This window comes from Taurulus bubalis, assembly GCF_910589615.1.
Source record: "Taurulus bubalis genome assembly, chromosome: 12".
Taxonomy (NCBI): domain Eukaryota; kingdom Metazoa; phylum Chordata; class Actinopteri; order Perciformes; family Cottidae; genus Taurulus; species Taurulus bubalis.
In genome coordinates this window covers 21435980-21459942 of record NC_136600.1, presented here as the reverse complement: position 1 = coordinate 21459942, position 23963 = coordinate 21435980, and the positions used below count along the sequence as shown (strand labels likewise).

Below are 23963 nucleotides of genomic sequence, written 5' to 3'. Positions count from 1 at the left end.
TATATATATATATATATATATATATAGCCCCCATGGTTAAGAATAGCGCCATAGAGGGCCGCAAACATTAGTTGTTGTATTAGCTTTATTTGTTCCATGAATTGTTCTCTGTTCGGCATCTTGTTGTATGTGCAGGTTTTACATGAAAAATAAATGTCTTTGTGATGATCACATTGTATCAGGTTTTTGCTTTTTAAACTGTAGGTGGATTTCATTTAGTTTTTGAATACAAATCAAACCACGAGTGAAATCAATTAGTTAAACCAATACAGTGTGAATATTTGAATGGGCCCCGGGACGATTTGCACTTGAAAAGTTGGGCCCCGAGGTCCAAAAGGTTAAGAACCCCTGCTATACTCTATATTGTTTTACTGTTTATTATGGCCAACATTAAACACACAGTTCACTCACAATTCTAGTTGACTGGAGTTCATTTTTACACAAATATAGCGTCATCATATAAAACAACATCCTATCAAAAATCAGTTCAGATCAACCAAAAGAAAGTTTTACGAGGATTTTCATTTTGTCCAATTTCACTAGAGGGTGTTGAGTTGAGTGTAAAGGGCAAGTTGGTAGTTTGGGATGATGCTGTACAAATATAATACACTTGCTATTAGCTTGTTGTGCAGTGGTTCAGAAATATATAGACTGTAATATATATATATACAAATTGTGAAAATCATTTGTATATTTTCATTAACTCAATTAAAGCCATGATGTGATAAAGATAATAATCAGAATAATAGGACACAATGTAAAAGCTACTGATAATTACAGACATTGACACTAAAGGTCTACTCAACATATGTAGATGCAATCACAAATGGCTGACCATTTACCCGCTTCCTGACTACTTGACCAGAATGCCTTTAATATTGCAAACAGTGATACAAATTTGTTTGCACTATTAAAATGTGTAAATCAATCAATGTGCTCCAGGGATGTTTCTTTCCTTCTGAAGTTTGCTGTTCTTGATCTGAAAAGCACAAGATGTGTAAAACAGCTCTCTCTGACAAAGACTACAACAATAATGATAAAGAGTACCAGCGATACCACAGATAACCATTTCCTCCAACAAGAACAATTGACACGCCTGGGTTATCTACAGTGTGTTCCTCACTGTCAGCATCCTCTTTTACTCTTTCTTCGTCAGATTTCCTCTGACATTTAGAGACACAAATGATGTGCAACTGATATCTTCAGTTTCAAAACTACTTATCAGTTTGAAAAGGCACAACCCCAAACACTTCTGGCAGGATCTCAATGTCAGTTAAACATCCATTAATAGACAACAGTATGGCGTTGGCTGAAATACTCACTCAGTTCTAAATGTGTCTCCTCTTTTAATTGAACAAGACACATAAAATTACATTGTGACACTAAAGAAGATCTAAATGTTTTCATGAGTTTTCCCCCTATGTGTAGAAACTATTTCACTAATAAAATAAACAAATGTATCATATTTACCCCATTGAGATCGTTAGAACAATATCCAGCCGGCATGTAAAAGCAAATGGTAAAACTGTGCAACAAATCAGTTTGTACAATTAAAGGCAAAACAATCAATGAATGTGCTGCAGTCTTTATATCCCATCACAGGTGGAAAACAGTAAAGCCCAAATCATATTTCAATAATAATTGCTATTGTAAAAATTACAATAGCAAGAAAAATTACAAAAACAATAATCATCATCCTTTATGATTCAAATAAACATCTAATCAAATGCATCAGTACAAAGACAGGTTGCTACATGTCACAGTATTCATACCTATAGTCTGACATATTACGTAAGTGGCCATTCCATTTCTTTGGTTCTGTGTTGTCTGACAGTTAGGTCATACTTATTGATGAGACTATGTTAGCCTCTCCTTACAGTGATTACATATATATATGAATATTTATCAAGCCAACAGTCCAAATTCAGATGAATCCCTTTCTTTGGTGTCAGAACAGGGAAGGAAACAAGTATATTGATGGCATTCAGGTGCTCAATACACTAATGAATATACATGCATGGGTAATTTGTGTGGCGACAACAACCACACAGGCCAAATAAAGAAATGATGGGGATAAACACAACTTTGACTTGTATTGTTTTCTTTTCAGTCTAACATGCACAGGCAAGGAAATGGTAAAACCTAAATAACATACTAAGAAACATCGTCCCGGAAGGCAGTCTCCAAAACATTCATAAGGGATTTGCAGACTTTGTTCTTGAAATCTTGTCCCATGAACACATACAGCAGTGGGTTCAGGCAACTGTTGAGAAAGGCCAGGCTGGTGGTTATAGGGATTCCGATAGTGGTGACATGGTCTAATGTTTCACTTTCATAATACAAGAAATGCAGCATCTCTATTATATTCATGATGCTAATAGGTGCCCAGCACAGGAAGAAAGTGGTGATAACGGCAGCGATGATCTTGAAGGGGCGACTTGAGTGGCTGGACAGGGTGCGGTTTCTTCTGATGCGATGGATGATCACAGCATAACAGGAGACAATGACAGTGAAGGGGACAACAAATCCCAGGAGGAAGCGGGTGATGGTCATGGCCTGATGACGAAACTGTTGCAGCTGATTCACAGACAGCGTTTCATCGTCATCAGAAAAAGCAAAGTTGTTGAAGCAGATGGTGATGTCTTTATCGAGATTTGATGGCTCAGTGTCCCTGAACACGAAGGATGGAATGCTGAAAATCAGAGCAAGAACCCAAACCCCCAGACTCACACAGAATGCCCTGCGCACACTTCGGTGGTTCTTGGTCCAGACGGGCCACACCACGGACACAAGTCTGTCCACGCTGATCACCATCAGAATGTAGACGCTGGCAAACATGTTCAGGGCGGTTAATGAGCCGGTCACTTTGCACATGAACTTGCCAAAAGGCCAGTGGAAATCCAAAGCTGTGTAGGCAATACTCAGGGGCAGAAATGCCGTGAAGAGGAAGTCGGCCACAGCGAGGTTGAGAAACCAAACTGTGTTAACTGTTTTCTTCATCTTAAACCCGGTCACCCAGATAACCACTCCATTTCCGAGCACACCAAGAACAAAGGCCAGGCAGTAAACAATGAGAGACATGATGTTGAGCGACTGTCTCAGATCAGCGTGCTCGTCCTTATAGTCATACTCATCGTCGTCTTCGTCATACAAAGAGCCATTTCTTCCAGTGGGGTCTGATGTATTGAAGTGATAGAAAGGGGAAGCAGTCATTAGCTCCATCATTGCCTCCTTGAGACCTGCTGAAAAAAAAAAAAGTAAAAAAAAAAAAAATTACATTTCAACCTGAGGGCAATAACCGTCCCTAATTAATAATGTGTGAAATAAAAGTTTTTCTAAATCATTTTTAAAAGACGTTAAGTCCAACACAATCTCCCCCATACCCTAAAAAGTACAGTAAACTATAATGTACTGTAAAATATCACTGTATCTGTTAAAGTACTGTAAACATAACATAATCAACATAATTTCTACAAGACAAAATTCATGACATTCTACAGATTCAAAGACAAAGAATGCAATAACACGAGTTTGGGCACGTCACAAAATACAAATAGGTTGACATCTGACTTAATGACAGAAAAAAAAGTCATTCCATCCCTTGTTGCTCAACTTAAGATGAAGCTTGAAGTGCAGCAGCGTCATCAGTGGTAATAATGATAATTATGTATGAGAAGATGGTTGATCTACCCTGAAAGTAATAAACATGTTGCCTATTATTAAGCCTTTGTTTAAACTTGTTTTATTGCATCTGTGCAGTTATTGGTTGGTTCTCCAAGAGCCTCATCTCTCATTAAATGATCTGCGGTGTCATCTAAGAATAAAAACAGTTCCCCTCTGCAATTGCAAGACCTCTCACCCAATAACCATCATCACGTCTGACTGTTTCTGACCCTGAAACTTGTTTCCAGTCAGTCTTATTTTGTTTATCTATTATTCTACCAAAATTAACACGCCTTTGTCAACATTGAGGCACGTATACAATACAAGTACAGGTCCATATACGCATACAAAAGGAACATGTTTTGATGACCAAAAGCTTTAGTTTGACCATCTATGTTTTCTTTTTAAAAATCACCCACACACGCATTACGCCCTCTAATAGAAGCGGTTTAGCCAATATGCTCATCAAGTATTCATAATGCCTTATTATATAATTACGGGTAATGGACCAAATCAGATTATTTTAGTGTCATGTTTCCTTTTAACAACCTTGTCGGTTTGATCTCGCAAAAAAAAGAAGAAACAATACCTTTCTTGGTCGAGGTTGATCACGTCCGTGGCAGTAAGTCATGAAATTGACAGATGAAAGTCTTAGAAATGGGACGTCAGTCACACCAACGCTCACTGCGCGGCACGCTATCAGATTTTTCTTCTTTTTTTTCTTCTTTTTTTCATCTCTTGTAAAGACATGTAAACTATAAGCAAAGTGCAAATAAAAAAATTCACAATTGCTAAAACAAAAATCTCCTCCATGAAACTGATTGATAAACTTAGCCCTCTGGGCTTGAGCTCCTCACTGTGCACACATTCAAGCTGATGGCACAACCTTGGCTAGCAATTTGGGATTCAGTATTTTGCCCGTGGACACATGGACATGCGGATTGATGGAGCCTGGTATCGAATCATTGATTTTCCGGGCAGTGCACTACTCACTCTACCTCCTGAGTCACAGCAGTCCTCAGGCTGGAGGCGTGGACAGGTGGAAGGGCAGGGAAGGCTGGTTTTATCTGAAGAGAAAATATGTACTCAGTATTATGCCCTGACACAAAATGTAATACATAGGGAGTAAATATCAGATTACCATATAGTAAATGACAAGTAACACAATCATCATTCACTTAACATAAATAACTCAAACATCAAGGTCTTGCATACGTACATGAAACTCACATTTTCTCTCAAACAAACTATTTTAGCCAGTTTTTGAGTGCTAGGTTTTGCTGCAGGTATCGCAAAGGACACACCTGAACTCACAGCTGTTTAGTTGCAGAGTGGACTGAAGCACTCCCACAATTCAGTCACCTTTGTGGTATACTTTTAATACTTTTAGCGGCAGTTTGTTGTCTCACAAATTTCTTCATTTTAAGATCACATCAAAAAATAACTTAACGCTGATAAGAACTTATGAAATATTTTGCACACACAACGAGCACTATACTGTAAAGGGATACAGATAGATCTTCAAATTTTAATGTATTTTTTTTAGTACAAGCTATAATTAATACTATTTTACTGATAACATTAACAAATTCACTATTGACGTTAGACAATCGAGTTTATCAGAATAACAGGACATAATATCAGAGCTACTAACAATTACAGCCTTTGACACTAAATGTCTACCCATAATATTTATACAATCACAAACGACTGATGATTTACCCGCTTCCTGACTACTAGACTGGAATGCCTTTAATATTGCAAACAGTGCCACAAATCTGTTTGCACCATTGAAGGCATATGAAAGGGTACAAACACAATCTGTGCTCCAGGCTTATTTTTTCCTTTTGAAGTTAGCTGTTCTTATTCTGAGAAGCACATAATTAGTAAAACAGCTCCCTCTACTGGCTATGAGTAAAATAATAATGAGGAAGTGAAGAAACAATAAAAAAGTACTTACTGTGATGGGCTTCTTGTTAGTTATGTGTTACATTAGAGAAGTTGTGTATAGGACATGCACATGCCTCTCTTTCTGTATAAGAGAAAGAGAGTCCATGCACAGTGTTTTGTAAAGGCTATGTGGTCATTATGGGATGTACATCATGAGAGGAAACACGGTCCAAATGATATTTTAATAATGGAAGTAATTGTAACCACAAGAACCACAATAACATCATAATCAGTATCACCATTAATGGACTCTCTGCAGAGTTGGCCACTAAGGTTACAAACATATTAAAATAAAAAGAGTCAAATCACAATTTACATTGTTTACATTAGACATTTTATGGAGCGGTTCATCACTATATGCCACAATACCAAAGGCATACAATACACAGAATAGGTGTGTCCTTTTCACTTTGTCTCCATTCAATTAGTCGATTGATAACCGATTGATCTTTTACAAAATATTCAGTGATTCTCGTTTCTAAAATGTGCTGGTGATTTCTCTTCATCTTTTTTTAATAGTAAACTAAAATAAGACACTTATAGATGTAGTACAAAACTGGAAGATACATCGATGATGAAAATAGCCTCGGAAATAAATGGGGAAAATGTTACATTGAAATTCTCGGATTATGGCACACTGCGCATCACATGTCAAACATTTCTCCCCCAAAAAGTAACAATGATCAAAAGATGAAACCAAGCCAAGTATACAATGCAGCTTCTACTTTAAACCTTATAATATCATAGTCACTATAAAAGGTATTTATCAGGTGTACATTAGTCTGTCCTAGTGCTGAATAACATTGGTAAAAAAACATGTTTATCAAAGCATGCAATATACAAGTAACAGTCAAAAGACAGTTGAATCAGTTTCTGTTTTCAAATGGCAGGCAACATAAGTAATAGACATTACAGGTAAACTTACTTAACTAAAGGAGTTAAACTAAATCAAGTGTAACTAGGCAGAGTAATTTGTACCAAAGATGGTCTTTGTGGTCATGTGCCCAATTTGGTCATACACACGCATAATGGGATCAGGGGCAAGTTTGTGAATTGATTTGCCATAAGCCTGTTTATGCAGTGGTTGCTCATCACCATTTCACACTGTAGATTATTTATTGTTACTCTTTAGTGCATTAGTTTACAACCTACTAAATGCATGCATTGTGTTCTTTGTCAAACTAGCTTAATTGTTATTGAGGTGATGTGCCAGATGTTTTGATTATTAATATAGTCTACAATCTTGGCCTATAAACAACTGGTGTTGAGTATATGCGACATAACGTTCCTTTTGAGAAAAAAAAATCCATAAACTGTAAGATCTATTCTTTAAATTGCAAGAGGCTTCTCTTTGAAAAAAAGATGGCACATTACATATCCAGGAGGTCTAGTATGGAAACTAAGGATCCTGCGGTGAGTCAAATTGCAGCCAACAACAGGACTTTGTAGTGAAAAAACACCATTCTTACTCAAAAGATAAATGTAGAAGTTACTGTATAACATTTCCGTTTGTAATATTGTAAATGCGGACGGTGAAGCTGCCAATCCTAAATCTCATATTAATCAAACGGTAACAGGTGTAATGTTTTCAATTTCAGAATTTGCCTTGAGGGTCATTTGATGAAAAAAAACAACAACAGCAGAAGCCAAGTTATGTGTTATATACAGTTACATTTGCTATTTACAGTATTTGTTTTTTGAAACCATGGAAAACCTTACACCTCAGCATCAGAAACCGACTTGTCTTTGCTCCGACTGGTGACCATTGAGTTTGTGTACGTATAGGAGCGAGACACCTCTTCCTGGAAGGCAGTCTCCAAAACATTCAGGATGGATTTGCGGACTTTATCCTTGAAATCTTGTCCCATGAACACATACAGCAGTGGGTTCAGGCAACTGTTGAGAAAGGCCAGGCTGGTTGCTATCGGGACTCCAATCGTGGTCACATGGTCTAATGTTTCACTTGCGTGACTAGCCATGTGATTCACCAACTCAATTAAAGCCATGATGTGATAAGGTGCCCAGCACAGGAAGAAAGTGGTGATAACGGCAGCGATGATCTTGAAGGGGCGACTTGAGTGGCTGGACAGGGTGCGGTTTCTTCTGAGACGATGGATGATCACAGCATAACAGGAGACAATGACAGTGAAGGGGACAACAAATCCCAGGAGGAAGCGAGTGATGGTCATGGCCTGATGACGAAACTGTCGCAGCTGATTCACAGACAGCGTTTCGTAGTCATCAGAAAAAGCAAAGTTGTTGAAGCAGTTGATGATGTCGTAATTATTATATGACGGCCCAGTGTCCCTGAAGATGAAGTATGGAGTGCTGAGAATCAGAGCCAGAACCCAAACCCCCAGACTCACACAGGATGCTTTGCGCACACTTCGGTAGTTCTGGGCCCAGACGGGCCACACCACGGAGACACATCTGTCCACGCTGATCACCACCAGAATGTAGACGCTGGCAAACATGTTCAGGAAGCTTATTGTGCTGTTCAGTTTGCACATGAACTTGCCAAAAGGCCAGTGGAAATCCAAAGCTGTGTAGGTCACACTCAGGGGCAGAAATGCCGTGAAGAGGAAGTCGGCCACAGCGAGGTTGAGAAACCAAACTGTGTTAACTGTTTTCTTCATCTTGAACCCGGTCACCCAGATAACCACTCCATTTCCGAGCACACCAAGAACAAAGGCCAGGCAGTAAACAATGAGAGACATGATGTTGAGCGACTGTCTCAGATCAGCGTGCTCGTCCTTATAGTCATACTCATCGTCGTCTTCGTCATACAAAGAGCCATTTCTTCCAGTGGGGTCTGATGTATTGAAGTGATAGAAAGTGGAAGCAGTCGTTAGCTCCATCATTGTCTTCTTGAGACCTGCTGAAAAAAAAGAAATAACATTTCAACCTGAGGGCAATAACCGTCCCTAATAATAATTAAGTTAAGTCCAACACAATCTCCCCCATACCCCAAAAAGTACAGTAAACTATAATGTACTGTAAAATATTTCTGTACCTGTTAAAGTACTGTAAAAAAATCACAGTAACCAAGAATCTACTTTAACAAATCACTGTACTCAACAGAGTACTGTAGAAAGTTACAGTAACTAATAAGATACTGTAAAAAAAAATCAGTGTACCAAACAAAGTACTGTAGAAAATCACAATAACCAAGAATCTACTGTAGAAAAAAAAAATCAACCAGAGGTCAATAACCGTCCCTAATAATAATGCATTAAATGAAAGTTTTCCTGAATAATTTTTCAAAAAACGTTATGTCCACTCTTTAAAATGATAAATTGTCAGCTTGGCAAAAACAGCCCTCAGATAATGCTCCTATTGTACTTCGTGCAACTATCTTGTGAGCCACAATAGAAATGAGACTGAAAAAATAAACAAACTTGAAAAGTATTGCACAACATGCAACGCTTACACACGCATGCACAACGCGCACGTGATTTTCCCACTGAATGAAAGTCACATCAGTGCACAAATGAAACGGGAGCAGAGATCTGGAAATCAGAGTCTTGGCCACAGAAGATAAAAGCCCTCTGTTCAATCAGAGCAAGCGTTCCTCCACCCTATATGCTAGAGTTTATAGGCAGCAGGCTATTTGCACTGTCAATTTCTTCCAAAGACTTTTACTGATCACAAAGAGCAGCATCTCTCCTGAAAGGAAGCCATTCAAATCCCAAACAAAGATGTTCAACATGCTTTTATTGTCTATTTCTTGCAGAACCAAGGTTTCTGAAGATAACAAAGGTACAGTACCTCCCAAAACGCGCCTGTCCGATGAGGATGTGTCGGCTGGAAAACGCACACAGGACGAGTCTGTCTGAGTATCCTGTGGGAGTCTTGGAGTTCTGATCCACGACTCCTTAGATATGTGACGTCATCGCTTAAGGCGCTTGAGGCGGGACCTTCGGCGCAGCACGCACCCCCTCCTTTGAAGGCCATTAAACTTGAACGCGATTCTTTGGCTGTTTATGCATTGCAGTGCAGGTTCAATATTTGTTTTATTTATTTTCTACAACAAAACACAATCTCGCCTGTGGCATTACGACTTTATAACAAGTCACTGCTTGCCAGATCCTCTGACTGATTAACCACTGTACATGTTTATCTTCACTTCACACTTTTGGACTCTCCTATTGTTTGTTATTGTTTGTTTATTTACACCTTACACACTTACATACTTCTACTGTTTAAGTTTAATTTAATTCCTAAATTAATACATTACACATTATTATTGTCTATATATATATATATAGACAATAATAATACTAATAGAAATAAAAATAGCTGGGATGAAAGAAAAAAGAACAGAGTATTAATTTATAATATATATATATATATATATATGTATATATATATACATATATATATACACATATGTATGTCTATATATATATATATATATATATATATATATATATATATATATATATATATATATAGACATACATATGTGTATATATATACATATATATCTTTCATCCCTGCTGTTTTTATATCTTATTTTTTGTCTGTAAATTGCTGCTACTCAACACCAAATTTCCCCTTGGGGATTAATAAAGTATATCCATTCATTATTGTTAGAAACACCATCTGGAGATGCCGGATGGAGATGCCGTATATATGTGAACTTCATGACCAGTGGCTGGTGGATTATTTTTGTTGGCCATCTAATCAATTTCCTCAAACATCCCAGTATGATTCAATGTAAAAAAGGTATCAAACATGCATTACTACTTTGCAGTTAAATATTTAACATTTATTCCAACACTGACATAATAAGGCAAGGCAAGTCAACTTTATTTGTAGTGCACATGCTTCACATAAAACCATTAAAAGCAACAAAACATAATGCAGAGAAAACAGGATTTAAAACAGTTAAGAAAACATTAAAACAGTCAAAAAGATAAATACAAAATAAATTGAGGACAATAAGGACATTTTTTTAATACAAGTATATATATATAAATACATATCTGCGGCTGTAAATATAAATATATTCTCCAGTTAGTTGTATTCTATTCTATTGTGTATATTTAAATATATATATATATGACTTTATTTTAATTTGTATATATATTTCATCCCTGTTGCTTCTTTATACATTGATCTTTTATCTTGTGTGTTTGTATCTTCACTTGTCAATTGTAAGGCGCTACTGATGACGACAAAAAAATTTCCCCTTGGGGATTAATAAAGTATATATTCATTCATTCATTCATTCATTCATTCATTCATACACATATACACACACACAGACAGTGGCTTGCAAAAGTATTCATACCCCTTGAACGTTTCCACATTTTGTCACATTACACGCCACAAACATAAATATATTTTATTGGAATTGTATGTGAAAGACCAACACAAAGTGTCACACAATTGTGAAGTACAAAGAAAATTGTACCTGATTTTAAATTTTTTTCACAAATAAAAAACTGAAAAGTGCAGTGTGCAAAATTATTTAGCCCCCCTGAGTCAATACTTTGTGGAACCGCCTTTTGCTGCAATTACATCTGCAAGTCTTTTGGGGTAGAGGAAGAGGGTGCAGCTTGCCGTACTTATCTGGAGGTCGAGTGGAGCTGCAGTGATGAAGCTCTGAAGGAGGTCGAAATGGAACTCTGGGATGTTTCAGCTCTCGGGCAGTTGTGTGTCTCCATCTCTTTTTATGCAGGTTGATCTCGTCCACTCCCCTGAATTATGAAGTATATTTTTAGCCTTGAACATTCCCTGAGACGTCATTCTTTTCATATCTGCAGTGTTTGTGTTGCTTAAACCTTGTGTGTGTGTGCATGTGTGTGTTTTGGCAAAATGTGCTCCTAGTGACGCCTGTGAATGACACACACAATATCCGAATACTTTGCCAAGTCAAATGTCTTTTCTGTCAAACAGGTTATTCAAACGAAACCTTCCTTGCTGTACACGATGTTCCAAACTGTACACGAACACATGTTAAAGTCACAGAATTTAATGTTTGTTTAAGGAAAAAGGTCAATAATGTACTGTTCAAGGGTTTGTCTAACAACACCCTTGAACAGTACATTATTGACCTAGATCTCGCACCATCTCATTCATTCATATTGCTCATTTTATAAAAGTTGCCATCAAAATAACAAAAATGACAATGGGACACTTTCAATAAAATAATATGTAATTTAAACATTAGGCCTAAACATTCTAAATCAATCATAAATGCTTCGTAGGCACTGGGTATAAAAACGTTAGGTTAATAAACGTAACCTAAGTAGCCTATGCTGTTTAAACTTAATAAACTAAAGTTACGAGTGACTTGGGACTCGATAGACTAACATTAGGCTGTTGTTAACGTTTGCTCATGTTGATTTGGATATCTCCATTAAATCTCCTTTTAAAACTTGTTCTATAATTATCCTCCAAATGTACATGCTGCATTTTTCTTTACAGGAAAACCAAAAGACAGAATAGATGAGAATTACAAAAGAAAGAAACAAGTCCCGTGTTCAAAAGATTAAGCGGTTATTCATATTTACGACATGAAGAAGAATCCTTTCATTTCTGAAATGTATGAAGGGGATTGTAAGTTCTGAATGTACGACTGAAACATCGACCAGTGAATCAGGAAAAGATGAAGATGTATTGTCCATGTAGGGCAAGCAAACGGAAGATCACTGGCACTGTTATAACATCATCGTTTCCCAGTGATGAACATTGAGGAACACCCAATAATTAAGTACATCTCCACCCTTTGATCTGTCTCTCCAAAAAAGCAAACACACACACACACACACACACCTACACATGCACAACTAGACACACGTGTCCATCTACCAATGAGAAAGCTAACTATGTTGGTATGCTACTAGCTGGAAACTCAAGAAGGTGTACATTCCCACGCTCATACCTAGTGTGTGAAGGCTGTGTTTTTGTTCCAATCCCAGTCTCCACCCTTAGGACTCACGGACGTTGAGGCACGCTCCATCTAACGCCGTGAGGGTTTAGTTCTGTCCCACTGTCACATCATCGAGTGCTTGAGGGCTCTCTGGCAGACATTTGAGCCCTTTATGAACCCTTTTCGTAAGTCAGTATTAGATGCCAACTTTGCCCAAGGGTATCACCCACAATTCATTGCAATGTGACGTTAAACACACAGTTACCAATGGAAGAATGGAGTAGTTCCGGGTCATTTCACTCAGTTAGGAAGGTTCCTAACCAAAAAGGACTATTCGACCGCTGTCAGGGTGCAAAATGAACAAATAACCCCAAAATATCCAAGAAGAGGAAGATTGACACAGAGGGTGTGACAGAAGCAATGTGCCTCGCGATGTTGTGCATCCTGGCTGACCGACTTGACCAGCCCAACCCCGTCGGGTCAACAACAATGCATGTTGTCCAAATCAACAACCAGTTACATTTAGTTATAACAACACAATCCAACAAAACCGTGGAAATGAAACCCTGCACAGTGCACACACACGCAGCAAAGCTGTGGGGAGAGGCACAGGACCAGCTGCCCCAGTCCAACAGCAACAACAGCGCTGTGGCTTGTTTATGATTAAAAAAGACTGCAAATATAAAAAAAAACAGTAATCACAACCAGCATTTCACTCACCAGACCCTCCGTAACCCTCTGTGGGAAAGGCGTCATCGGTAAATCCAGTAAATCCTGAGATTCTAGGCTCACTGACCAATCACAGCGCATGTTAATGGTCACGCCGGGCCCTGTGATGAATAAGACGTCCAGACCTTCTAGAACAAGGGTGTCAAACTCATTTTAGTTAAGGGGCCACATGCATGCATTTTGATCTGAAGTGGGCCAGACCAGTAAAATCATAGCATAATAACGCATATACTGACAATATTTCTCTGTGTTTAAATCATTGGTGAAGGTTTTTGGATGATAAACCCTATTTTAAGGTATTTCTTCAATAAACTAGAAACATAAAGACCAAAAATTCAGACATCAGCCCACTGTTTATCTGCAGATTCCCTTGCAGTTGGGCAATATTTTTTGTAATGTCAGTGCAGCAATCAATTCTGACTGTGGCTCAATGGTTAGCATGCCCGTCTTAGAATCAGAGGATCAGTGGTTCAAGTTCCAACTCAGGTTTTTTTTTCTGCAATTTTAACAATTATCCCACGGGCCGGACTGGACACCCTGGCGGCCCCTGATCCGGCACGCGGGCTGTATGTTTAACACCCCTGTTCTAGAAGCTTTCTATCAGCCTACTCTTCCACAGAGAAAGAAAGGTGAAATGTGATGTAAGTGTGGATAAGTTGCTGTTAACCTGCTCCCAAACAGAGGCATACCAGAGGCCTGAAGCAGAGGAACAGATGAAGACATGAGCTGTGCAATGAGAAAATAAGCTAATGGGGAAAAATTATAATACATGTAGTGTATTTGTGAAAAACAATTACATTATAAAATAGATATTACAAAAAATAAAAATATAATATTCATAAAAAAATAGCTATAACTTTGTGATTATGTTTAGGCCACCAGAGAAGGCTTATAAGGCCCTGACGGCCCGCCACTGCTGTGGATAGATTTTCTCACGTGAAGGCATTGACTAGAAGGTGCAGTCACGAAACTTTACAGATGTATTTGAGATCAAAATGAGATTTGCTCTACTTAAAACATTTTATAAACAACTTTTATTGGCGACCATGTGTCAATTACAAATTTCTACGAATAATCATCAAAATAATCTTTTCTTTTCACCAATCTTTCCTCCCTGTTGTTGCTGCATAAGTGTTTGATCTGTAAATCAGATTATTCAAAGCATGCCTTTATTATGGTACATTGCACATTGATGTTCTGAACTGTACATGAACACAGAGTTCAGGTCATACTTTTGAGGTACTTGTATTTGAGTATTTTCATTTTCTGCAACTGTATACTGATACTAAACTACATTTCAGAGGACATTTTTTCCCCCTTGTTTCTGTTTTTATAAGATGCAAGATACTTTTGCAGACTCACAGTAATATACAGTTAAATAGGCCTGCATTTGCTGCTCCACTAATCTGATGTCTAATCTAAAATCATGCCAAGACATGTCTTGTTCAATTGCCAAACGATGGAGCTTTTGTTCTTTGGGAAATTCCAAAAGTGAAAACAGCAAGTAAACAAACAACTAAATACATAAATGGTGGGTTGTTGAGATGACTACCTGAGAATGAGGGGAGTGGTGACTTCTCATCGGTGACCCTGCTGCGTAATGTGTTGTTCTCTATGTGGGTTGACCTCACGTTGGCTTGAGGTTTGGTGGAATCGCTCTGTGTTGACTGTGTGAATCGACATCTGACTGTGTAGGTTGCACATCCGCTCTCTTCAGCCTGCAGCACGTGTAAGAAAGTCACAGCAGCATCTGTCGATAATTTAGGGTTTCCGTGCAGTAAAAAAAAAATAGCATGCCACACCCTCCGTGCCACTGTCCACTTGAAGCTGGACACATAACTGCGGTGCCTCTGTAGATTCAAACCTGCAAGCAAAGAGATTTTTTCCTATTTGTAAGCATCCCATTTTGCTCTATCAATCCAATTTATTTTGGAAGGGAATCATACTTTGAGATGAAACACTACTGACAGTACTCAAACAGTACATTTACAGCAGGGCTGCCATACTTTTGCAGCTTCGTCATTTTCTGTCATTGAAATAAAGATGTTGCATGAATTCATGTTGCATGTCCCTCATTAGCATGCATTCCTGAAACATCTGGCATGTACAGTAAAGGTGCATAAATGTAGGCATCGCTGCATAATGGGACTGGCAAACAACCGCAGACCTGATTGCAACTTTGAAACAAAAGGGAATTCATGTACCGACCATGAAGCAAATCTAAATTGTATATCTCAGGAATTTCATCTCTTAAAGCTTGCCTGGAACATTCCTGTTTGCTTTTGGACTCCAGATATACCCGAGTTAGGTTTCTTAAACTCCTGCACATTTGAATCAACCCCAAGACCCTGCCAAAAAAAAATTTGACCTACAGATTACCTGAATAATTAGAAGAGTTAAAAACAACAAATAATTGGGCAAACCAGAAGATTCGAAAGAACTAAAAAAACGCCCAGACTTGCTGAAAGTTTGTGCAGTATAATGAACATCTTTAGTTGTTTAAATGTCTGGAGGCCATTTAAACCCCATGTGGACATGTGGGAGTGTTGGCTGGAGGAGACTGAAAATCAATCTCATGTCCCCAGAGTACAGCCCTACCTTTAACTGGGGGATAAATGCTTCATCTGAGATACACTTCATGGTCATATTTCCTCCCACATGTTTCCTCTTTGTTTTTTTCTGCTCTACCCACACATTTGTGCATCTGTATGACACGGTTATGATTTCATTTTTTCTTTTGGAAAATTGCAAAACATGATGGACTGTTTCCTGAAAACAGTAATCTGTGTTTCCCATGCAAATACACTGACGTTGAGACAAGATTAACATTGTGCAAGATTAAATATTTCTCAGTTTATTGTGCACGGTATCTGGATGAGCCCACTTTATCAACAGGAATTAAACAGCTGTTGAAAAGCACTCGGCAAACATCTATCACAGAAGCAAACTTGTTGGCACATCGTTCATTGGAAGTTGAATTTAAAGAAGTTTGCCACTTACAATATACATCCTTTGGACAAATAATATGCGGCAAATCAAAACTTCGACATAAAATAGACAAATTCTTCCAAAAATGAAGAGTTAATTTGCAAAAACAGATGAAAGCCATTCTCAATCAATAAACCAACACCAGTTTGATTGACATGTCCTTGAGTGCACAATAAAAATAAACTGGATTTAGGAAAATATAAAAGAGGTCTAATCTACAATTCAAACAATCAGACAAAGGAGCATTCACACTGTGAAACACGATGAGGTTCAATATCTTGAACTGATCAGTTTTACGCAGTGTGAGCTGCTAGAACCTGCCCAACCCTAAAATGTGAGTCCCCCGCTAATGTACACACACACACCACACAGGAACTATGGCCTGCCAATAGTCCAGATGTGAGGGGGAGGAAGGAACGAAGGAGAGAGAGAGAGTGAGAGACACTACATATGTCTCTGTACACACTTCTCAGTCCCTGCATGAGTCCAGAGCAACACCCTTATGTGAGAGTGGAGGAGGACTCATGTCTCTGTTATCATTGCCTTTCTCTTATTTATGTAAACATTCAGCATCTGAATATTCGTCCCCGCTGGGAAATATTTGACACAAGGTCCAAAACCAAAATGTTCTAACTACAGGAAACAGGTTAAAATAAGCTGACCCAGTTACTCCTCATCTTGCTTTAAATCTGAACTGGTCAGCTCCATTTGCAACACTAAATAGCGTTACTGTTTTAGAATAAAGTCTAGACAGTATGACGACTTTTGTTTTATTTGGTTTTGACCCTCTTGAGCAATACATCCTCCATTTTTCATTTCTGTGCTTAAATGTGTTTTTTGAATTTGCTGCTGTATCGTCTTGTAACAGAACTTAAAGGCAGATCATTCTGCTGGTGTGTGTGGGGGATATTAATAGCTATCCAAAGGCTATAGTTTGAGGGGAGCCTTCAGAGCCGAGGGCTTGCCAGAGTTCTTGATTTACCAACCAAACATGCAATTATGTGTGTGCCGCACAAATACCAATTTGGGTGTGTAAAACAACTGGTGGAGGTTTAAAGAGAATTTAGTTTTAGTATAGATGGTGATATATGCAGTTTGAGTGTGGGGGTTTATTATTCATTCCAGCAGCTGGGAGGGTGGGGTAGAAACCTGAAAGGCCCAACTAAAATGCATGCGTGTCTGTCTGTGTCTGTGTGCGGGACGGTGCTAATGACATACTGCTGCTCCCAGCGTCACTGTCATACACCCGGTATTTTTCATCACTGTGGAGTGAAAAACACTGAGCTCAGAGCACTGTGAGCACTAAACCCACAACTCCTTTTGTGAAATGCTGGGATACTAACTGCTGTGTTGAAACTCCTCGACTCCAGTGACTCTGTGATAAAGGCACAAATAGTGTGAATCTGCAGTGTCCTGAAACCTCAAAGGTTTGTTGATCTTGTTGTGGCGCTGACTGGAAATCAAACCCTGGTCTCATGGGTGCAGAGAGGTCAGGAATTTTGTTTTTCGAGTCGAAACGGGTGCCAAAGGCTTTCGGGCCCTATGGTTGAGTGACGTTCTTTTCCATGAAACACACCACAAACAGGGGAAAAAAAGCTGAGCCTCAATAACCTAAACCACTTCCTTACATTCGGCCCTACTTTCAACCACAACGCCTGGTCCCCCTCAGCAGACCTAAGGGATATGAATAATCAGCCTGGGCTCTGTCTGACAGCAAACAAGCCTGGCAGTGCATAAGTCATCCAGAGCCCTGACACAGTGCTCTCTCTGTCTCTCCGAGAGTATTTTGAGGTACTGTGGAAAGGGATTAGGAGAACCGGAACTAGTTAAACACGGAGCACAGATGGTGAAATAAATGGAAGTTTGGATCCTTTCCATGTATTGTAACTAAGGGGTAGGGTGGCATCTGTTGGGGGAAAATAGCTGTGGTCAACTTAATGAAGAAAGATGGCAGTTTTAAATTGCAGCAAAGAACTCATCCTAATTCATCCAGCGGATCACATCCTGAATGCTGTTTTGCACATGTGCAACTAAAACAGGCATCTGGGTGTCATGCGAGTCCATCAAAGATATTTCAAAGCAATTAGCTCAGGGACTTTTCGCTTGCACGACTTTGCCAAGCTAGTTTTCTTTAATGATAGAAGTATGACACTGCATTTTGTTTTCCACAGTTACCTCGGTTCCGCTACTGGGGATGGTAACTGCATACAAGTTGATACTCATTTGTAACCAGGGAAAGCTGCTGAAAGCTACTGGGGAAAACAAGAGTGCTTAACCTCTCCCTGTTTTTGTGGTGCAGTGGTTGATGCACTTCCCCTCTCACCCCCCACCTTAAATAGAGCCCTCGCAGGAGATCACGACCCTGTAGGGTTGCATACTGAAAGCAAAAGTGTCATTCATTAGTAGACTCAGATCTCTGCCAGGTGCATCTGCGATGAACAGTGCTGTCATGTTTGATTAAATTAATAAAACCCACAATTGCCCAGTCTAGAAAGTAAGCATATCAGATACTCTTTTTTTTTTAACTGATGCAGCCATCTGCACCTGCTCTGTGCAGCTAAAATGTATGACATGAGAAGACACGCGCCATTGTATTAAGCACCCGGTTCAGTTTGACATTTGCTAAGCGGTAGTTGATGACGTAAATTCTAATTAAATTGGTGTTGCGGCCCGCCTAGTGTGCCTAGGGCTACACAGGCCCAACACAACACAAACAGAAATTAGCTTTGGCAAAGATGGAACCAGGAAAGGAAACAAGGCAGGCGAGATAAGCGGCAATAAAAATAATGTATTGACAGCTAACAAAAGAACTAAAACGGAAGCAATAGGCCTCAGGGTCTCAAAGGCCAAAACAAAGGCTAGAAAACAAAGTATTTCTTGCCTATCGTGGAACAACAATACTGACCTCCCTGGCTAGCCACAAAACAGGAGAAAACAGAAATGACAACAAAAACGGCAGAGAACCCCTACACAGCTTCCCCCAACATGTCATAAATGGTAGCCTGCACTCAGGCACCATCCACGCTCCAGTCCAACCTCTCCCAGCTCAGCTGAAGAGAGAGAGAGCACTGGATCTGGGTGTCCATATCACCAGCCCACTGATTGCCTGATGTCTTTCAGGTGGTCTCCCGCTGCTCCAGGTGCACCAGATCTGCCACAATTAGACAAGAGGGCGGAGTTAAATCAGGGGGCGTAACAATTGAGGAAAAGGGTCTTAAACTGAAGCAGTTGTTGATTACTTACTGGCTGTTTTAGAGTAAGGATGAGACAACAGTCAATTACATATAAAAGAATCAATAAAATATGTTTTCAATAAGTGTGAATCACTGCAACCAAGAGAGGTCTATGAGATCACAGCCATAAATGAGTACAACAAATATTAGAGTGACGGGTCCAGCAGTATTTCGAGATGAGATGAGATGAGACACAGCTTGCACAAGTCTACTGCTACTCCAATGAAACGTATCGCTAGTGTGTGTCGTTTTTATTTGCGACAAGTTGTTATACTTGATTGCAAGGAATACAAGTGAAGATACGCAGGTAGTAAAAGGAATGAGGCAGACAGTGAGTGTGTTACCCAGTAATTATGGGTGGAGGACTTAGCCTTAAGTGTCTAATCATAGGCTTTGTTTAAGTGTAGCCTGTCTGGTGCTGATAAACATCTATACTCATACATGAGTAACGGAGCCTCGTACCTCTAGAAAGTAACAACAAAGAAAGTACAACTCCATTCTGAGGCCTTGACTCAGCAGTGATATGCAGTTTTCCAATGTCAAAACTGTAAGTGCTGAGTTCCTTTGAATATTTCATACGCAAACCAGAGAGATAGAGGAAAGAGTTGCATTGGTTTCCCCAAGCAGTCGACCACAGGATTGTACAATGAAACTGCCTAAAGAAGTTCTGCTTTAGGAAATCTATTTTTATTTTAACTTAGTGATATTGTGCACATGCTCCAAACCTACACACAACTGTATAAAAGATTATAGCAGTCAAGAAAATTGTTGTGTTAGTTACAATTAACAAAACATTACTAAAATAAAGGCTTTTAGTTTCAACAAATGACATTTTACTGTATAGCAGACAGGAAACTGGAAAAAGCTGACACTGTCTCACACTTTCTGAATATATTTGAACTCTCTGAGTTTGGATTATTTCTTGCTAAGGTTGAGCAATGCAAAAATGATTATTATATCATGCATTGCAACACAGCTACATACTGCTTTTTCCCAGACAGCAGCTCGCTGATAAGAAGATAACCTGTCTTGTAAGAGGAAGGGGACCATTTCAAAAGTAAAATACTACCAGTTAAGTTCTTTTCTGGGTTCTCTGGATGTTGAAAGTTGCTTATTTGCCATGGCACAATTGTACTTTGGCCCAGAGCATCTTTAACCAAATGAATTGCACCCACATACCAAGTCTTAGTCAACACCCACAAGTACGAACGCCCCTCTGTGGTTCACTTGAAGGCAGTACATGTCTCTTATCCAGAACATATATGTGATATGTAATAAACCTGCTGTACAGAAAGGCAGGGCCATGGTGAAATAGTTTTATAGCAAATGTACTGATTCCAAAGTGAGAACAAACTTACTAAGAACTGTGAGCTCAAATCTAACTCAAAGCACTCTAACTCAAAGCATACGGACAGAGGGGAATTCCAAATGTCAGTGTTTCCAAGCTGTTTTCCCCAGTTAGTTTGTCTGTCTTTTTCTGAATACTGTACATTAAACACAGCGCTCTGGGGAAATGTAACACATGTTTAGTATTTGAGGTGTACCTCTGACGATAAGCAAGAGATAAGAGGACTAAAATGCCTGAAACTAAAAGGGTTGGTGCACAGTAACCTGCAAGGTAGACAGACAGACAGACAGTAGGCATGAAGCTGTTTCTTCTTCTGACTTTCTTTGGAGGGGCAGGTATTGTACATAATTGATAGATACTGTAAAAAGTGTAATTATGGGGCATCAAAAGGTGCCACAGTCTCACGTGTTGATATGATAGATGTACAGTAACTGACTGTTTTTCTCACTTCTTTAATTTTTTTACAGCTGCAGCTGCCCTGAAGGACGATAACAAGATCGTAGGAGGGTTTGAGTGTCCGAAAAATTCTGTGCCTCACCAAGTGTCTCTCTTCACTGGGTACAACTTCTGTGGCGGGACTCTTCTGTCTAATGAGTGGGTGCTCTCTGCTGCACACTGCAAAACAAAGTAAGAAATATGATCGCTAACCTCTTTTCACAGCGTGTAAATCAAAACGTTAGCAGCTGGTTAACACTGATTAGGGTCCGAGCGACTGACAGAGTCAGTCCCGAGAGGACCCTATTGAAATACAAAGGGTTATTATTATTAGGGTCGGAGCGACTGACGTAGTCAGTCCGAGTAGGACCCTATTGAAATTGCTGGGATTCTTCTTATTATTATTCCGTTTTATTATTTTTGTACATTGGTCTGCTTTTTGGGGGACTTGTCATATTCAAAAACTCACCAAATTTGGAACACTTGTCAGGCCTGGTGAAAATAGGGATGTATCAAAGCCGGGGGAAAAAGTTCCCAAAAATGAGCGCCCCCTACAAGTTGGACCGGCGACGCCCCTCGCCCAGAATGTTTTTTTACTTGAAAAAATTCACACATGACCATCTCCACCTGCTCTACAAAAAAGCCTCTCAGACCCATAAAGTCCGCCTATGAATATTTTCCGCCATCTTGGATTTTGTGCAAAACACATTATTGTAGCTTATTCCTAAACACTTGCTCCGTTTCATACCAAACTTGGTACTTGTCATTATTGGAGCTGGATCATCAATACTGCATTGAAAATTATTGGATATCTTATTGCGCTGAGGAGATATCGACCAATCAACCAGCTTAGGGGCGTGTCTTGTTTTTAAACACTCATAACATTAAAACCATTTGGACAAACGACTCCAAACTTGGGGTATATGTGCACATCGCATCCCCTAACTTGCAATAAATCAGGCGTCTGATTTGAACAATAGGGGGCGCTACAGTACTTCGGCCAATTTGCCATTTTCGGCCCATTTATACTAATTTTAGCATATATTTGCATTTACGCCAAATACTATTCCTCCTACAAATTTCAGACAATCGACTTTTCTGTTCTAAAGTGATATCAAGACCCTCAGGAGTATGGCTTGTGCGCTCGCTTTTTCGTTTTCACTCAATGGCCTTGACGTGACGGGGACCCAAAGACGCGCCTACTTTGAGCTAACCGCTATATGAAAGAAAGCTGTTGTAACTCCTACATACATGATGCTATTACTCCAATACTCCTCATGCATGATACTGGTCCATGCCTGAGGACATGTACATGACAAATGTTCAGATTGTCATAGCGCCACCTACTGGCAAAAGTAAATCAGCCAAACGGCATCGGATTTACATCTAATTTACATCTAATTTACATGACCTGCTCTACTCTTCACGTAGAGAAACATGATGCCAAGTGTATGTTGCATTCTCTTCATGCACAATAACAGTCTTCCTGTATGGGCAGCCATTTTGGGGAAATAATTTACTCAGCAGGCATTTTGCCAATGTCATTTAACATCATTAGTCAAGTTAGTCACCATGAGATGTAAGTAGCGCCGTCCACCGCACCTTCAACATCAATGTGAACAATCAATGTGAACAATCAACCTTAATTGTCAACATCAATTTTAATGTTCAATCTTGTCACCTGCCAAAAGCAGAGACTGGTATATGAAATGTTCATACTTGAAACGGGTGTGTACTGTTTGAACTGGGTGCGTTGGCGGCAAAGTCACCATTAAATATAGATGTATTTCTTCCAGGTCAGATGTAGAAGTTCGTCTGGGGGAGCACGACATCTGGGAACCTGAAGGGACTGAACAGCACATTATGTCTGCCAAGTTTATTCGCCACCCTGACTACAATTCCCGCACGCAGGACAGTGACATCATGCTGATCAAACTGACTCGACCTGCCACTCTGAACAGCTATGTACGCCCTGCTATGCTCCCTTCAAAGTGTGCCAGTGAAGGAACCACGTGCCAGATCTCCGGATGGGGGAGTCTTCGTCCCAGCGATGAGGGCTGTGAGTTAAAGAGAAACTATCTGATGGCAAATGCTCACAAAATGCCATGTCATGCCATTATTGTTCATAAAAACACATTTTCACCGTCTTTTTTCAGCAAGGTACCCTCATAAGTTGCAGTGCCTGGATGTCCCTCTCCTGAGCAATGACACTTGCTTTAATTCATATCCTTTCCAAATCACTGAAAACATGATCTGTGCTGGTTATCTGGAGGGAGGAAAAGACTCCTGCCAGGTATTATAGAGAGACCATGGCTGCTGGAGCACAACACAAGTGTGTCTGCCTCTTGATTTAATGCAACAGAAAAGATCATCTTTTTTTTTTTTTCATCTTTAGGGTGACTCCGGGGGTCCCATGATGTGTGACGGGGAACTCCAGGGAGTTGTGTCTTGGGGGCATGGCTGCGCTCTGAGAAAAAAGCCTGGGGTGTACACTAAAGTTTGCAATTACAGCTCCTGGATTGAGACTACCATGGCGTCTGGCTGAGCAGTGAAGATATCAAAGAATTCACATGTGAACTGACAGTAAAGTCTAACTATGGGATGTGCTATGTGTGGTTTTTACAGGTCTATTTGTGAGTTATTAGAATTAGAAAGACAGTGAGTATCTAAGAGTATAACATCCTGTCTTTTGCATTAAACCCCCAGACTTTACACTACAGTAAATTCACTGAACTTC

General features: G+C 39.5%; 4 protein-coding genes across 4 annotated transcripts in view; 1 reads left to right on the top strand and 3 right to left on the bottom strand.

Moving 5' to 3' along the window:
• Positions 1–2154: 2154 nt before the first annotated feature.
• Positions 2155–3225, bottom strand: LOC306744661 (chemerin-like receptor 1; the record flags this gene model as incomplete). The annotated part of the gene is made up of 1 exon (XM_079227343.1): positions 2155–3225. One exon carries the CDS (start codon positions 3223–3225, stop codon positions 2155–2157), a length of 1071 nt encoding a protein of 356 aa, XP_079083469.1.
• Positions 3226–7328: 4103 nt separating this feature from the next.
• LOC306744660 (chemerin-like receptor 1) lies at positions 7329–8330 on the bottom strand (the record flags this gene model as incomplete). Its single annotated transcript, XM_079227342.1, has 1 exon — positions 7329–8330. The coding sequence occupies one exon, from the start codon at positions 8328–8330 to the stop codon at positions 7329–7331; it is 1002 nt and encodes a 333-aa protein (XP_079083468.1).
• Positions 8331–8394: 64 nt separating this feature from the next.
• Positions 8395–23963, bottom strand: part of spaca6 (sperm acrosome associated 6) — a gene marked incomplete at both ends in the record, with an annotated part of 47333 nt that continues 31764 nt past the window's right edge. The window contains one exon of the mRNA XM_079228083.1: positions 8395–8518. Coding sequence (XP_079084209.1) covers positions 8395–8518 — 124 coding nt within the window. The remainder of the gene's footprint in view (positions 8519–23963) is intronic.
• On the top strand, positions 21087–23771 carry LOC306745321 (trypsin-3-like; the record flags this gene model as incomplete). The annotated part of the gene is made up of 5 exons (XM_079228084.1): positions 21087–21126; positions 21259–21418; positions 23023–23285; positions 23383–23519; positions 23622–23771. The coding sequence occupies 5 exons, from the start codon at positions 21087–21089 to the stop codon at positions 23769–23771; spliced, it is 750 nt and encodes a 249-aa protein (XP_079084210.1).